This window comes from Nothobranchius furzeri, chromosome 9 (genome assembly GCF_043380555.1).
Source record: "Nothobranchius furzeri strain GRZ-AD chromosome 9, NfurGRZ-RIMD1, whole genome shotgun sequence".
Lineage (NCBI taxonomy): Eukaryota > Metazoa > Chordata > Actinopteri > Cyprinodontiformes > Nothobranchiidae > Nothobranchius > Nothobranchius furzeri.
Window position 1 is genome coordinate 44,541,744 of NC_091749.1, and position 17,545 is coordinate 44,559,288.

Below are 17,545 nucleotides of genomic sequence, written 5' to 3' on the forward strand. Positions count from 1 at the left end.
GAATTAGTAAAAAAAAAAAAAAAACCTTTAAAGCACTTTTTAAAACAATATTAAATAAAATAAATAAGAATCACATGACTTATTTTAGAGGCTTTTGATGATTATTAGACAGCAAGGGACTATTTTAAGCAAAGTGACTGAAAACCTTTTAATCTGCATTCATGCTTTTTGACACATTCTCCTTTAGTGATGTCTGGTGAAGCATGTACCAAAGACTTTCCCTCTCCCAAATGATCAATTCACTCAAATAAAAATAATCTTTGGTCAAAACCATTCCAGTTCTCCTATCAGAGGTCTTATATTTTTATTTTCAGAGTGAAATGACCTGCTGTGTGTGTGTGTGTGCGTGTGACAAATAAAAAGGAGACTGTGCACAGACACCCAGACAAGCTTCTCATGGGATGTTCACCACAGATGTGTCACATCAAACTGAGATTAATTAGGAAGGGAGGGAAAGGAGTCATGTGGCAGCGAGGGGGGGCTAATAACTCTAAGAAAGGGGTGTACTGTAACAACTTTATTTACATTCCAACATTTATTCTGAGCAAAGCTCAAAGTTAGAAACTTTAGTTTTCATGCCACCTCTGCTCCCCTAATACCTCCTTGACTCAGTCGCTTTAATGTCGGTTTAGTTCAGGCTGTTAAGTTGCTGCTGACATCGCCCCGAGCCCCCGGAGCACAAACTTCTTCAAGAGTCAGCTCTCCCGCAGCTCGGCTTCTGGGTCTTTGAGGAGAAACGAGAAAGACTTTTCTTTTTCTAATCAGGGCTCCCCAAAGGATAAAAGATGAAAGGATATAGAAGTCAAGAAAAAGAAGGGTAATGGAATGATGGGTCGCACAAATGCGCTTAAAGCTAACCTAAGACTGGAGGGAGTGAAAATGAGGGAACAGTGAGCAGACAATTGAGAATCAGAAGACAGCGAGATCTCGCATGACATGAGCGGGGAGCAGAAGTAGATGAGTCCGACCGAGAGACAAAGACAGTCGATCAGGGGGGAGAATGAAGACAGAGACAGTCTGGCAGGGGCCTCTGGATGACTACGGCTCTTTAATGCACTCATAAATCCATTACTTAAGGCAAAGCAGAGAGTAAGTGGATTTGTACTCTGGCCCTGTGATTACCCTGCCATCAATAAAGGATGGGCACGGAATACAGACGAGATCCCACCTCCACAGCTCTGCTCTCTAGCTGTTTAGCAATCAGTCTGGGAACAGAGATGACAAGCTGCTGGAAATACGTCAGCATGAAACACGCCTGTATACATCAATGAGCATGAACGGTGAACGCTCAGAAACATATGTACAGTTAGTCCCCGCTGAGCGCGCACGCACGCACACACACACACACACACACACACACACACACACACACACACACACACACACACACACACACACACACACACACACACACACACACACGAGAAAAGACATGATGACAGTCAAATGCAAATGTGATTATTCATCCACGGTCTGTTTGTTTCGTCAACGCCCACACGGGGGAATTCACTAAATATTCATCTGCTTGCTGCTGTTAGGGCTCCAAAGAGTTTCTGTAGCCTGTTCATCTATATGGTTTTATATACCCCTCAAATAAACATCATTTTGATTTTTCATGAGCATTTTAAATAAGAAGTATATCCTTAACATTTAGAATTGTATTATTAGTTGCTAATATTCAAGTGAAAAAGTAACTAAACTCTAGCCTGGCAAGGTACGTGGGTATATAGTCTGGCCACGCGCATGACGTAGTGCAAAAGTTGACAGCCCCATGGTCAATGGAGCAGTTTGACATACATTGTTGAAAAGGCAAATACTTTTTTCTAAATAAGTGACTTAAGTTCCTCTATCTGTTAAAGAGAAGCCCAGGTCTAAAACATACAAGGCCGATGCCAAAGTTGTTTTAAACGAGCACCGTTCCTGAGCTGACGCCATTTTTCTCCCACTGCTACTCTGGTGCTAAGCCAACCCAACGTCTCTCAACAAATAGAGCCCTGTGATTGGTCCAGCCTAAACGAAGCCAATCCAATGGTAACCCTGCTGAGGCTACAATGGAGAGTGGCTAGACTGACCTGCAGAGCAAAATCTTCTACGGTTGGCCTAGATTTCTAGGCAAATAAAATTCAGCTCCTTTTATAAAAATGGGTAGAATATGTAAAAGAGACACAAAGGCAAATGTTTGTCAGCAGGTACTTTCCTGAAATCAGTTTAGATTTTTCATCAAATAAACAAAACCTTTCCCCATTTTTTGTGTTTTCAAGTTGTTTTAAGCACTCAGACAAACTCATACGAACAAAGATCTAGACTCAGTTACTAACAAACTTCCCTCTGACATCTAAGGACAAGTCTTGAGGTGTTCATTACAACCACCCTTATTTCTACAACGTATGGGCTTTATTTATCCCTCTATGATAAACTACAGTATAATAATCTTTATTGGTAGTGGCAGAGTCATTTATTCCTGTTCTGGATTCAGATTGTGTAACAACCCACAAGGGATTCATTGCATGAATGTAACCCAGTACTACTGCTTTTTTTGTTCTGATGGCATCTTCACTGTAAAATGCTTCACTTTCCTACAGAACTGCCGAGCCTGTATAAAGTTACGGCTATGTGACAGACTTGTTCGCGTCCCTTACGTTCGAATGTCCAACAAGTGAGACAAAACAGGCCCATTATTGTGAAGCTCAGGACATTTGATGCAGCTGTCACTGTGGTTGGTGATGTGTGTAACCGTTCATTGAAAATCCATCTAGAAGACAGGAGTATTGTCATTTTGTTTAAAATAATAACCAACTCTAAAAAATAAAAAAGTACCAGTGTAGAGGCTGTACACCTTTTTACATTCTCAGCAAGTTTATAAAAGCTGTACTTACACAGCATGAAATCAGATTGTGGATAATATTTATTGACTTACTTCATGCCTGCACTATTTAGTTTGAAAATAAACATAAAACTCTGAGTTAAATGAACTAAATGAAGATCATATCCAAAAAGAGCCAGAGGAGCTACTTCACAATATGAATAATCTATCGATGAACTATTTGTTAATTTAGCCATCAACTTTTGTGCCTCAGAAAGGCCAAGAGTGACTTTGTCCTTGCTAAACAGTGAGCCTATATTTAGCTATGCTCCTCCGCAACCTAAACTTTTCACTGACATCATTTCAGTTTTTAGTTCCATAGATTTATCTGTTCCAACAAACAGGTTTGAGTGCTAAACTAGGAATAAAACTTTCTTATCACTTATTTCTGCCACTGAAATCATATTTGCTGAGCCAGAAATGTCCAAATTTCATTTTCACTAGGGGGTGTAAGAAAATATTTATATATTGCAGGGCAGCAGGACCGGTGGCGTCTGTGTTCGGCAGTCTCGCTACTGTCAGTGTGCCCCAGGGCAGCGATGACTACATTGTCATCACCAGTGTATGAATGGGTAGATGACTGTGTTGTGAATCAGCGTGCCCATGCACAACCCTAATTTTTACTCTGCTTTATTTAAGAGGACCAATATGTAATAATTTTACTGTAAAAAAATTTCATTAAACAGTTTAATGTCTCAACATGTTGGAAGGAAGGTTACATTGAAACAGATTTCCTTCTTAGCCAGCTGGTGTTGTCAGTTTTTCTCCTTTCACAAAGGCCAAAGTGGGACGTAGTTATTGTTTACAACATGTGAGCCTGTGGTGTTACCAACATTGCCGGTGCCGGCTCCGGCAAAACATGGCAGCGTTGTGTAAAGATCCTAAGCAAGTAACAGGAACGTGTCACGACGTGCGGGTGAAGAAGGCAGGCAGGCAGACTGGAACGGTTTAATAAGGTTTAACTAGATAAATTGCATTCCTTGCAGAAATGCTGTTTGAATGCTGGAAAGCTTAAACTGTTAGCTGAATCAGCTTAATAGCTGAACTGAAGCTCAAAGTAAGCAACACTGTCAAAATGAGCTGAATGTGTTGAAAGATGTAGAAACAAAAACCACTAAAAAACAAATTATGCACAAAAAGTAAGTGAAGAATGGAGAAAAATAATCCTAAATAGCAAAAAACTGAAATCTGTGAACATTGTATAAAAATCTGGACAGCTAAAATGTCTAAACACCTGTTAATTCAGTTGGACATTTAGCTGAACTGTGAAATTAGCAGCTTACCGTAAATCCTCTAATACAGGCCCGGGCCTGTATTTGACTCAAGCTCATCAAGCTCCAGGCCTTTATTGGAAGGAGGGCCAGTATTAGAGGCAGGCCTCTATTTCTATTTGAGCAAAATGAACTAATGGTTCACTGGAGTTTTTGACAATTAATATTGTGCCCACATTTTCAAAGTTAAACACATTTCTTTTAACAACAGTAGTTTCTGCTTCAGCCATCTCCCTCCTCCCCTGCTTCAGCCCCCCCCCCCAGCGCAGGAGCTTGTCACCTGCTGACAGCAGGATGCTGTCTTTTCCGAGGGCTGCATCTTGCCGGTCATTATCACGTGACAGCGACTAGTCGACGACAGGCATAAAATGTCATAGTGAAGTCGACTAGTTCATACAGCCCCTGCTACTGCTCCCCAGAGTGTTCTGCAGCATAATCAGCACGTTCTCTTTGAACTTGATAGTGTAATGACCTGGCTGGGGTTGTAAGCCAGGTGCATTCTGGGTATTGGGTTATATGTGTTTCCTATCGTTCTGCTGGTTCCTATGTGTTGATTTGCGTGTTGTGTGAGTGTTATGTAAGCCACAGGGAAGGTGATGTGTGTTCTGTGGAGTGGGTTGAATTAGCATGGTTAACTGACACCGTGACTCTGTGTGGTAGGAGCGTGATAGAGGATCGGTGTCTGTAGCGTTTCAAAGTGCTGAAGAAAAAGCCTAATAAAGGGCTGTGTGAACCTCTACTGCCTCCTACTGGTTGATTTGGGGACTGTAATGCTGCCGCTGAGACGCTCATACTTGCTTGTTACCACATTCCACCCGGCCACAATAAGAGACTGGCCATTATTCACCTCTGCCGATTCCGACACCGGCCAAAATTGGAGACCCGGCCTTTAATTGAATACCGGCCTGTATTAGAGGATTTACGTAGGCTAAATTTGGTTGGGAGTGGACAATTAGCCAACGGGGGGGGGGGGGGGGGGGGGGGGGGGAATCAATATTGACTATTTATTTCTTCTCTGTACAGAAGAGGATTAGGCCACTGACAAGGAAAAAAAAAAGAAAAGAAAGAGAATTCTTACTTTTTTAATCAGAATTCTGACTTTTAACCTCAGAATTCTGACAGGGGAATTCTTTCTTTTTTTTTCTTTTCAGTGGCCTAATCCTCTTCTGTACCTCTGACTTTACAGAGGGAACTGACCTTTGTTTAATAAATATGTTCTTTTCGTGAGGAAAATTTAACTTCCAACTCTCCTGAACTCCTTCCTGCCTGTGTTGTTTGTGTGCATGTTGTTCAGTAGCTAATGCCATCATTAATATCATCTGGTTTTTTCATAAGCCCTACACATTGTGCGTGATGTGCGTTTGGGGAGTGCAGGTACTGGTTTAGCATGAGATATTGGAGGTGTGGCGCGAGAGCGTGTGAAGAGGGTCAAATGGGTGTGTCTCACGCTCAGTGCGTGAGAGTTGGCAGCTCTGCATAAGTGTGGGTGCGGAACATTTCCGTTTTTCATGGCCTGTCTGAAGGGGGCTTATGACACTCTGGTAATGGTCCTGCTGTTAACATTTTAACAGTTTGAAAGGTCCAGTCCAGGGAGTGGGGGGGGGGGGGGGGGGGGGGGGGGGTCCGAGGCTAGAAAGTGGAGGTTGCCTGTTAAGGAAGTGGAACGGAAGTGAGTTTGTCACTCATCTATTTTCAAAATGGGGTGCAGTGCTGAAATGTGACCACTAGATGTAATTCTTACATAATGGACCTTTAAGACAGAGTACTCTGCTTCGAAAACAGTTTAAATTAGCAGTGGGGTGACATGGGCTTGTGGGAGTTTTCTTTAAATTGCCAGTCACATAGTTACAGCAGGTCAGAACACCACGTTGAGCTGCCTTCACAGTCATCGTTTTCAAGTGAATTCACAAACACTGTTTGGCGTGATTTTATTTAAACAATCAATCTGCCTTTTAATATCTGATGTTAAAGTATCTGTCTGTATTTTATCTTTTATCTGATGGCACCTAGTGGCTGACAAGCATATCACATCATGACCTCCTTTCATTTCCGTATTTAAGACCGAAAGCCACGCATTTCTCGTTCATGAACGCGCCCCCCTAACCAACAAAACAGAGCTAAAACTCATTGTTTTACAATTATTATGCTCATTATGTTGTGTATTCAGATATTTATATTTTAATCACTTACTTGTCCACGAAAAAGATCGCCAACCTGCATAAACCGAGGTACATCCTAAAACGCTCTCTGATTAACGTCTGTACGTAAGCGGTAGTCTAACACTATTGGTTAGTAGTCAGTTCATATTGTATTGAGCTGTATGGAACAGGGGGAAGGCTTAGCATAGAATAAAATATATATTTCCTACATTATATCACAGTACATGATAGGACAATCACTTTTATGCATTTCTGAAAAATACATAATTCCTGAAAGGGGAAACTCCAGATAGCAGCATTAATAGATTCTTTGAACAACAAACAACAGAAGAAAGAAAAGAACAACCTAAGCAAAGAACCAGAAACCCAGAAAGACAAGAACCAAAACCAGTGATAACCCTACCATACATCAAAGGCATAACAGAAAAAATAAGAGCAACAATGAAAAAACACAACATAAACACACTAACAAAACCATACACAACAGTTAGAAACAGATTAGTACACCCAAAAGACAAGATACCAGCTGGACTTAAATGTGGAGTCGTTTATGAAATCCCATGCAAACTCTGCAATAAAACACACATAGGAGAAACCGGACGCCAACTCAACACACGAACAATAGAACATAGAAAGGAGTGCGAGAAAGAGGCAAGTCGAAAACACACAAGAGCAGCCAAACAAGAAGCAGAAAGTACAATAAAGAAGTCAGCCGTAACAGATCACTAAGAGAAAACCATGTAATGGACTGGGACAGCGCAAGGATCATAAACACTGAACAACAGAAATACAAAAGATGGATAAAAGAAGCAATCGAGATAAGGAGACGTGGATGTGGGAACATGAACAGGGACGATGGAGTTTATACGTTGGACCGCACATGGGACTGCATCATCGGAGAGGGGAGAGCGGGCAGCAGAGGGCGACAATGTCCTCAGCTGCCTGCGGATAAACGGAGAGGGAAGTGACGCCACCATCAGCGTCAGCCTGAGGAAGTTTGCAGCCGCAAACGAAACGTAGCGGGAAAACGGGTAACAAAACTGTTCTGTGATTAAAAAAGAACTACAGCATGGAATTAATAGATTCTGTTTGACATCACAATTAACTCATGTGTAGTGTACTGAAACCATCAGAAATTAGTGATGAGCACTGACAAACAGATGCATCTAAAATGGTGTTTGTAAACTAGACCCATGTCTGTTTGCATGCATTATGTCTCCCTGCACTGTGATCTTCTACAGGGAATCAAAACACAACAGAGGGAGGAAAAACATTTACTGGAAGAGATGTTTACTGTGACATAATGACACAACTCTGAGTTGACTTTCTGGCTCTGGAAAATCTAGTGCCCAGTGCAATTCATTTAATTCTGTATCTTGTTTTTGCCTTTAATAAAGTTATTTTTTCTTCAGAACTTCTTATTTCGTGATTTAAATATATAACATAGCAACAAAAAAGGCATTTGGGATGAAAATAAAAGTCTGGAAAAAGAGGTGAAGAAGAAGAAGAAAATATCATTTCTATAGCGCCTCTCAAGATAAAAATCACGAGGCGCTGAAAGAGAGTTTCATATCATTTTAAACCACTAATTGGTTCTTAGCTTAAGAACTGCAACCTCTTGGTAAAAAAAAAAACAACTAAAAAGATGAATGTTTGTCATTTTAGCAAACAGGAGAAATGAGTGCAGCATGAAGAAAAGTTATGTGGATTATTAGAGTAAATAAAGTGGTGCACTTGATCTCACCACATACAGAACCCACACTGATGTATTAAAAAATATCTTTTAAATATTAAAGTTTGTATAAATAATTTATAAGGTGTTTACATCCTAATAACAGTAAATTATTTAGAACCCTTTTATGCTTTATTGGAAAGCGGTACAGTTCCAATAAATTGACATGGATTCAGACTAATTTGATGATCAATCATCTAAAACCTCCAGCAGCTGAAGGCATGCTACTTTGCTGCATCTCCTTCCCGGTTTTTTTTATGTTATAGTTTTTTCTTTTAAGTAAAAGCATTAAACACAGCTTGGTGCACAAACTGAACATTTGAAATCTGGTGCTGAACAAAATGTGACCACTTTAGCTGAAAAGCTTACATTTTTAGCAGCAGATTGCTGTGTTCAAAGGATTACACTGTGGTTTTGTAACAAAGTTGGTAGCTGCAGCTGCTTGCTGCTGGTACAGTATTTGGCCAGGAGTGGATTTTTCGCATGTCAGGCAGAAGTGAGTGGTGATTGGCTGCAGAGCATCATGGACACCCAGGCAGAGCTGTCACAACATGCTGGATACAGACGAGATAGTAAAAACCATTTCTCTGTGAGTGCACCTTATCGTGGTCAGTACAAAAGGTATTTCCGAAGAATCAGCCAACTACAATGGGATTTAGGAAATAAAGGGGCTCAGTGAAGAAGAGCGTTCGTGCAGGAACGTGTAGATGGTAGACAGGAGGTTATTATCAGGGAACAACACAATTGATCCACTTGTCAGGCTTTGAGAGATTGCCCTAGATACAGACAGAAGGGGAAAATATACAAACTGGGAAGAGTCAGAGGTGGAGGGACAAAAAGATAAATTGACAGCAGAAGAAGAAAATGAGAAAGTTTGATGAAAGAGCAGAAAAGAGCCTTATAACAGATCGGGTAAAAATGACCAAGGAAAAAAGTGCTGGGGACGATAAGTGGGTGGAAATGAGTAAACAACTGTGGAAGACTGACAGAAATCTGGGGTAGATGGAGAAGATTAATGACGAATGAAGGCATCTGGAGGGCAGTGAAGTGATGAAAACAAGAAGATGTCTAGGAGACAATGGCATGATGGCAAGGAGAATGGAGTGACAAGTAAAAAGATGCAGACTGGTGAAAAAAAGGTGGTGTTGTGAGAGGCTGAAAAATGAAGAATTAGGTGGAGAGGACAATGAAACGAAGACAGCAGCTTGACAGAGGGGGGGGGGAAGAGAGAGAGAGAGAGAGAGAGAGAGAGAAAGAGAGAGAGAGAGAGAGAGAGAGAGAAAAAGAGAAAAAGAGAGAGAGAGAGAGAGAGAGAGAGAGAGAGAGAGAGAGAGAGAGAGAGAGAGAGAGAGAGAGAGAGAGAGAGAGAGAGTGTGTGTGTGTGTGTGTGTGTGTGTGCCCTGGAAATATCTGCGGGAAATAAATCCAGCTCACAGTCACATTTCCACTTTCTCCCAGATCCAGAAATAACTCTGTCAACTGTCTCGTGGGTTTGGTCAGACTACAGTTGTAAAACTAGGCTGCATTTCCAAACCTCTATTTTAATGCAAAACCCAGTCTTTATCAATAAACTAAGATTACCCAGAAGTTCACAGAAGTCTATGATTTTTTAAGTTTGATAATAACAGAACAAACTACATATTAATGCAGGTCTTAATCCATGGCAAATCGTTCAACATAAAGTTACAGATTTATTTTAAAGTTTTAAAGGTTTACAAAGATAAGGAGAAATCAACTCCGTTTTAGATAAAACCGGTTTCCTGATTAAAAAGATCTGATGACTTTTACACAAATATTACCATTACTTACTCTCACGTGACACTCAGCTTGTGTTTTGTACCTCAGAGATCACTCTGACCTGTTTTCCTAACATCTCGGGACAAGAAGAGGAAACCAGATAGAACCAGTTTCTGAGCAGAACACCAAGGATTTATCTGTGATAGCAAAGTCTTGATATTGCTAAGGACACAAGGACGATTCGTCTTCCCACTAACAGTAAAGTCAAACCTCAGCAAGGCTACGCTGCCGAGTGCTTCCATGTTACATCATGAGTCTCATTGTTTCGTGTTTGGTCTCATCTTTACTCATGATCAAGTAGGGCTGAACGATTTAGGAAAATAATCTAACTGCAAATTTTTTCTTCAATATTGCAATTGCGATTTAATTCACGATTTTTTTCTCAAGGGGCTTTTCTCAGTTTTCAACTAACAGAAGCAAAAAAAAATCTATGCAACTTGTACTGAATATACCGTAAACAAGTTTATGTGTCTACATATTTATCTACATATCATATCAACAAGTGTATTTGTCTACATGTACATAAACACTCACAAGTAAATAAAACATTTTGTATTTGAAGGAGCAATGCTTTGCAGCCAGGAGCACGTCCATTGAAGGAGCATAGATATTAGCATCAATTGTGAAAATTGATTTGCAGGAAAGAAGTGTGTCCCATTTATTGAAGTCTTTTATGTTTAGAGTTTTGACATCTTGTCCATGCAGAGCTTCCGTAGTTCAGTTACGTTAATAGCTGCTGGAGTTAAAGCCTCTTACAGTTTTCTTGCTTTGCTAAAATATCTCTGTATTTATTTGATTAATGGCAGTTTTTACTTTTTATTAGACTCCAAATTTAATCATTTGGCACGTTCCTAATCTATAATTTGTAAGAATGTAATTAGCGATATTAGCATTAGCATCCCTATGGATTTTTACATTTATATTAGCATTGTGCTAACCACTCGCTGCCAGTCAAATTGCAGCCTTTGCAATTAGAAAATCTCCTTTTGTCACATCACAATTTAATTGCATATGCAATTAATCGTTCAGCTCTACGATCAAGTTGTGTTTGCAAACTCTGCTCATCTCTTTCAGGCATATTACTTCAATACTGACTAATTTAACAACATATTCGACATACCTATGAGTCAACAGTGTCTAAACCTTTCAAGATCAAGACGTCTCAATATTGGGACCTCTGCTGTTTTGTGTACACATTCTGCCATTGGGTGATATTGTACAGAAGCATGGCATCACTTTTCACATATATGCTGATGACTGCCAGCTGTATTTTCCTTTGGATGGGCCAGGCGAGAGACCAATCTCAAAGTTTTTACATCGTTTGGTTGAAGCCAACCAAGGCATGAGAACTTTCTGTGTGTAAACAAACATAAGACGGAAGCAGTCCTCTATGGTCCCAATCGTTTCAATGATGCCTCTATGGTTGATTTTAGTTAAATCCCCACATGAGTGATTAGGTCTATAATTTGGGAGTGAAGATCGATAATGGCTTTTGTTTTAATGGTCACATAAAAGGAAGATACTACATCTCCATGTATCAATTGAGACGCTTGGCTAAGGTTTAACTATTGTCTCAAACTTTAAACTGTCATTCATACATTCATAACTTGGCACCAGCTTTGCAGAGCTTCACCCTCGACCATCACCTTCATCCTAAGAAAAGGCCCAGCAGAGGATGGTCTTTCCCTGAGGCAGCTGAAGAAATTCCACCTGCCAGTACAGTTGATGAAGTAGTTCTACACCGTAAACCTCGAGTCCATCCTCACCTCTTCAATTACTGTGTGGTATGCTGGAGCTACCACCAGGGACAAGAAGAGGCTGCAGCATGTCATGTGCTTTGCTGGGAAGGTCATTGGCTGCAAACTTCCCTCCATACAGGACCTGTACACCTCCAGGTCACGAGGCATGCAGGCTGGATCACAGTTGACCCGTCTTAACCTGGACACAGTCTTTTTGACTCACTCCCATCGGGCAGGAAGTTCCCATCCATTCGGACCTGAACCTCTCGCCATAAGAACAGTTTCGACCCCTTTGCAGTTGGACTCAAGAATGACAACTCTAGGGCTGCCTACTCCAGTCGCTTTGTTCCAGTCACCTGACCATGTGTTGTGTTTGCATCTAAACTGTTTCGTTCTGATCAGTACCGACACTTTCCAGTATATATAGTAGCCATTACTCAAACTTTTACCACTTTATATAATTTTATCGTGAGAATAATCATATTCCCAATATTAGCTTATCTCTTATATTTCTTTCTTTTTGCACCAAGTACAACTGCGATTTCCTAATGTTGTGATTTCTCACAAAGATGGCAATAAAACCCTTCCGATTCTGACCGATAATGTCGCTATTGTATTATCATCTCTTATTATTGTTTTATTTGCTTGCATTGTTTTATTGCCTTATATTAGATTATTGTATTGTTTAAATAAGTCAGCGACAAACTCAAACTATGAGTAAACTAAATAAGTCTACACTTCCACCGACTTCTTTTCTCAAACAAATAATTGTACAAAATGACTAAGTGAATTTGTTTGAAAAATAAATTACTACTGCTGCTACTAATTCTACTACTACTACTCTCGCCATGTGTTCAAAGCCATGATGCATTTTTGTGTCATTATAAAAGAAATGGAGGGATGGATTGCAGATTTTTAGCTGCACAAGGGAGAAAACTGCACACAATAAATAAGGATAAAGTCTGGAGTGTGCTGGCGCATAGTGTCCTCAGTTCCATATGAGCCTTGGATATAAAGAGAAGCATCTGAATTAAATTACATTCCTCAGGGTTTGAACATTTTGAAATGGCACCAAGGACTGTACTTCTCCAGCCACTTTTATTACTAGTAATGAAAATCCCCCCTTCTCTGAACACCTATTACTGTTGCACTTGCACAGAGACACACAGTTATAGACTTGTTAATATTCATGGGTCTGAAAGTATTATTATGGTTCTAACTGGAATGATTAAGGGATATGTTTACAGTTGAAAAAGGCACAAGCTTCTCCAAACAAAAGTCTGGAAAGAAACACATAAGTCCAAAATATGAGTCCATGCTGTTCCAACAGCATTTAATTAACTGACACAACAAGTCACGTGAATCTCACATGAAAATGCTCTACAGCAGCTGGAACGTCTTCAGCACAAGCCCTCATTAGCTCATTGATATACACACCACCAGAAACGAGGCAAAATTAAAGGAAAATTCAGATGTTTTCAGATTCCCGAGTTTCAATCACAGCATCTGAGAAAGCTGAAGACAGTAAACACTTTAGTGCTTGTCAAAAAGGAGTTGTATAAATACTTCTCTCTCTAAAGCAGGGGTGTCAAATATGCGGCCCGCGGGCCGGATACGGCCCGCAAGCAGGTTAAATCCGGCCCGTGAAATGGTTGTGTAAACTTTATTTTCATACTTTACAATGTAGAGTGAAAATAAACTTATCTTTGTGAGCAAGTTTTCTCTGTAATGAGTATAAATAAAACAAAGCTGCTCTCAAGGCTCACACAAAAACTTGAATCACATCCTGAAGTTGGCTGCCACTCAGGATGTGACTTCTGATACTGATGTGCTGGTGAAAGCTAAAAGATGTAAAGTAAAATGAGTCAAATATACTTTAAGTGCTGCATGAAAGTGATCTAGCCATGTGATCTGTAAGCTCTTTGAATCAATAAGGAATGTTTTTTTCATTTATTGATTTTTCAAATTTTCAAGTACACTTCAGGTGTTGTACTATTTTGGATACACTGTCCTCAGGCTCCAGCCTTGTTTTATATTGATTGTATTAAAACAAAGAAAATAATCTGAAGTTGTTTGTAAATTACCGGTCCGGCCCACGTGGGACTAGATTTCCCTCAATGTGGCCCCTGAGCTAAAATGAGTTTGACACCCCTGCTCTAAAGCATATAACTTGGTCTATCACTCCTTCAGTCAATGCGTATTTTTATACTTTTGTGCACTTTAAACAGTTTTTGTTGTTGTTGGAGCTGCTGCTCCATGCACAGAGCATGCAGAAGTTTAGATGTTCTATGGACCTGACACACACACCGCACAGAGCGTTCCACCAATCACAATTGTTCTTGTTTAGTTGGCAGAAGCAGACCACTAGGGTTCCACAAAAGACTTCATTGTTTTTCTGAATTTCATTGGCTATTTGATGGGTCAATAAACAATAAACGGCACCACAGTTGGTTCGCACTACAGATGTGATATTAGAGGGCGGTACTTCTGACCTGTCAGCCAATAGCTGCAAAGAAGCTATTGCTTCTGAAATATGTTAGTCAAACGTTTGACATTAACATGAGGATCCTAACGGAGGTTCTAAGAGATGCATGTGAGGGAAATTGTGAATGTTTTCAGTGGTATATGATGTTAGATGGTGAACATAACATGACTAATTTATATGCATAAAAAATATGGCTCATAAAAAAGGTGCAGAAAGCCTTGAAGTTCGGGGGTGGGGGGGGGGGGGGGGGGGGGGGAGGTGTTAGGACTTTAGAAGGTGCTACCATAGTAGTAGTAGTAGTAGTACTAGCACTAAGAGGAGGAGGAGAAAAAGAAACAATTACAAAAATGTATTAAGAATGGGAAAAGTAAGAGTTATGATTAAAAAATGTGAGGAAAGAGAAAAATAAAATTAGTAAAAAAGGTGATTAGTGGATCCCAGGAAAGGCAGAATTTGTAGAAAGAGCTGACTGAAGACAAGGTAGTGATGAAGAATCAGCAGAAGGTCACACTAAAACCAGCCTGAATAGATGAGGTTTCAGCAGCTTTTTAAAGGAGACCACGAGTCCACTGATCTCACGCTCAGGGATGTACCATCCTCATCTATTTTGTAGCAAAAACATAGAAAGGAAATGAAAAAGATTGTGAAGAGTTGAAAAGATCATTTGCTGCTTTCTACACTCCATAAAAAATAAAGTGTAATAACATTTTTGCCAATGTGCAAACACAGCTTTAGTCCTGAGCCTCCTGTTATATGTGTCTGGCCTTTAGAGACATTTAATCTATTCATATGCTCATGTTCTGGCTGAAACAACGTTAACTAAACATATTTCAGCTTGAATTTTCACCCTGAATAAGGACAAAAACTGGATTAAAGGAGCAACATCAAGACAGCTGGTTGGTAAATCTGTCTAGTTTCTAGGATTATCAATATGCAGTGTGCTTTCTGTCAGCCAGCACAACAACCAGAATTCCCATTGTGGTTGTGACTTACTGAGGAGCATCACCCTGTAGCTGCTGCAGCCACAGTTAACAGGAGATAAGCTGCTTGCCCTGAGGCCATATGGCCAAATGAAGCCTTACATACCCGGAGCACTGAACTGACGCACAGAGGTAGATCTGGTCTTGTCATGGACACGGCTGAGGCTGCAGCCTTTTGGCACACTCCAAGGCGCTGTGCTGGCCCTGCTGTCCCACTCCTCGGCCGTGTCATAAACCTCCACATGGGGAGTGCGCTCAGTCAGGTTCTTGCTGTAATGGCTCAGACCATACTGGGCAATCTGGATGGCGTAGAAGTAGCCCTGAGGGCCCCATTGGGTGGAGAGGGGCACACCTGTTTGAAAAGAACAATAGGATGGTGTAAAAATGGGAAATACAACATAATTCTAAAAGAAAAATAAATCACGTTTTTCACTACATCACACACCATTTTCAGATTAAACATCTCGCCAAACCTATTTGTTTGGCTTGAGGAATGATTAAATCTTTTAAGAGCTGGAGCACTTTGTGCTCACAGCACAAGTCTGGGAAATAAGGGTTCAATTAATTATTGATTCCAAACATACAATTTTTAAAACATCCACCAAAGAAATTAAGATTCAAACCACGTTCTATTGCATTAGCACACCTCTAACAAAGAGAAAAGGAATACAGTTGAAATAAAAGGACAAAGAGGATACAAAACAAACAATAGATAAGAGAAATACCTCATGAAGGTTATTTCTTCAGGGTGATAGAAAAAACCCAACAGGAGATTTACTGCTGGCTCCCCTTTAAACCTTGTAACAAATAATGTGCACAATCCAAATCTCATCCTTTTTAGGATATAATCAAATCTAAAATGACTATGATATTGTGAACTCCTTTAACTATTACCAGTAAAAAAGTTACTATTACTGTGTAGAAGTATTTGCACCCATTTCAGATTTGCATTCTGTTATTGCCATTTAGTTTTACTTAGATTTCAATACCAAACAAAACCAAGTCAGCCACATGTGAAAAAGTACAAAACCCAATAACTGGTTGTAATACCTTTGTCTGGAAAAACTGTACTCAAGCCTTTACAATATTTGACAATGAGAGTCACATCACTCTAGAGCATGTTCGCCCCACTGTTCTTTACAGAATGGTTTTAATTCAGATGCACTGGAGTGTTTTCCAGCATTAACGGTCTGTTTAAAGCTACAATGGCAAATCTGCAAAACAAGAAAACAAAATGGTTTTCAGGCTTCTTAACATTCTAACATAGTATAGATATACATATTTTGTGGGGATGAAAACAACGAATGAAGTAGTTAGCTCGCATTTGTCTAAAAACAACAAGAAACCAACGATTGATCTGGTTGTCTGTCCTGCTGTCTGCACTTCAACATTTACCTGGGTCCTCCACTCATTACGCAATGGCGCACTGTGCAACAGAACACCACTGAAGTGAGAGGTTCTCCATTCAATAACATCAGAGAAGAAGAAACAACTGGCTGCTACCACTTCAAATTTAGGACCAACTACCAGAGTCCCAAAAAGAAAAACTCCATTTGAAGACAATAAAAGTCGTTTGAAAAAAATGACAACTGGTGTTTAGCGCTCTCTCGTTGACTCTGGCAATACGCATACCCATATCAGGGAGGCATGGCCTAGGGAGCAGATCAGAAAGGGAGACTTAGGTCCCCTATGGCAGCTTTAAGGTCAAAGGTTTGAGGATTTCCTTCTAGAGAGCAGAATTCAAGGAATTGAATTCAGTTACAGCAAGTCATTCAGGTCCTGAAGCAGCAAAGCAGCCTCAGACATCATATTACTACCACCCAACTGATATGTAAACTTTTGGAATAGCAGTGGTTGTTTTCTAGATGTAAAAGGATGCACACCTAACAAAACGTTCCACCTTTGTTTGTCGACAAAACATTCTCTCACATGACTTTAGGGGAAAATTAGGATTTTTTGGGGGTAAACATGAGATGGGCTTTATGCATATTTTGGTCAGCAAGGCCTTTACCCTAGGATTTCTCGCATGAAGGTGTAACGTCCAGCAATGGTCAGTTTAGGTACTGTTTGACCATTCAACATCTGGTCAAAAACGAGACTGCACGTGATCCCTTTAAATCAGCCTGCCTTCCTCACACCAGCTGGAGCTCAGAGCCTGCAGCTCTGACAGAGATAACGAAATCATAACATTGACATCCCGTTCTTTCCAAGGTCCCTCACAGAGCAACCCTTTTATCTAAACTCCTCACTTCAAAGAAGAAAGAAGATTTTTAAAATTAAATATGAACTTCTGAAATTTACAAGCTAGATAATCATTAAATAAATGTTTGTTTATTGCTACTTATAATAATTATAAAATAATGAAATGTTTCATTAATCTATAATCAATGATTGCTTTAGCATGTTTACTTGACAAGGTCATAATATTTACACTCACACAAGTACAAGTAAGGTAAAGTTAAATCCATGACCAGTGTTGGGAAAGTTGCTTTTAAAAAGTAATTAGTTATAGTTACTAA

At 40.0% G+C, this 17,545-nt stretch overlaps 1 protein-coding gene and 1 long non-coding RNA gene across 5 annotated transcripts in view; one reads left to right on the forward strand and one right to left on the reverse strand.

The window, feature by feature from the left end:
* Positions 1–17,545, forward strand: part of LOC139071789 (uncharacterized) — a 96,743-nt gene that overhangs the window by 56,041 nt on the left and 23,157 nt on the right. The window lies entirely within an intron of this gene.
* Positions 1–17,545, reverse strand: part of glceb (glucuronic acid epimerase b) — a 110,956-nt gene that overhangs the window by 4,279 nt on the left and 89,132 nt on the right. For all 4 annotated transcript variants that reach the window (XM_054732288.2, XM_015953598.3, XM_054732285.2 and 1 more), the window contains one exon: positions 15,133–15,378. In XM_054732288.2, the coding sequence (XP_054588263.2) occupies positions 15,133–15,378 (246 nt within the window). The remainder of the gene's footprint in view (positions 1–15,132; positions 15,379–17,545) is intronic.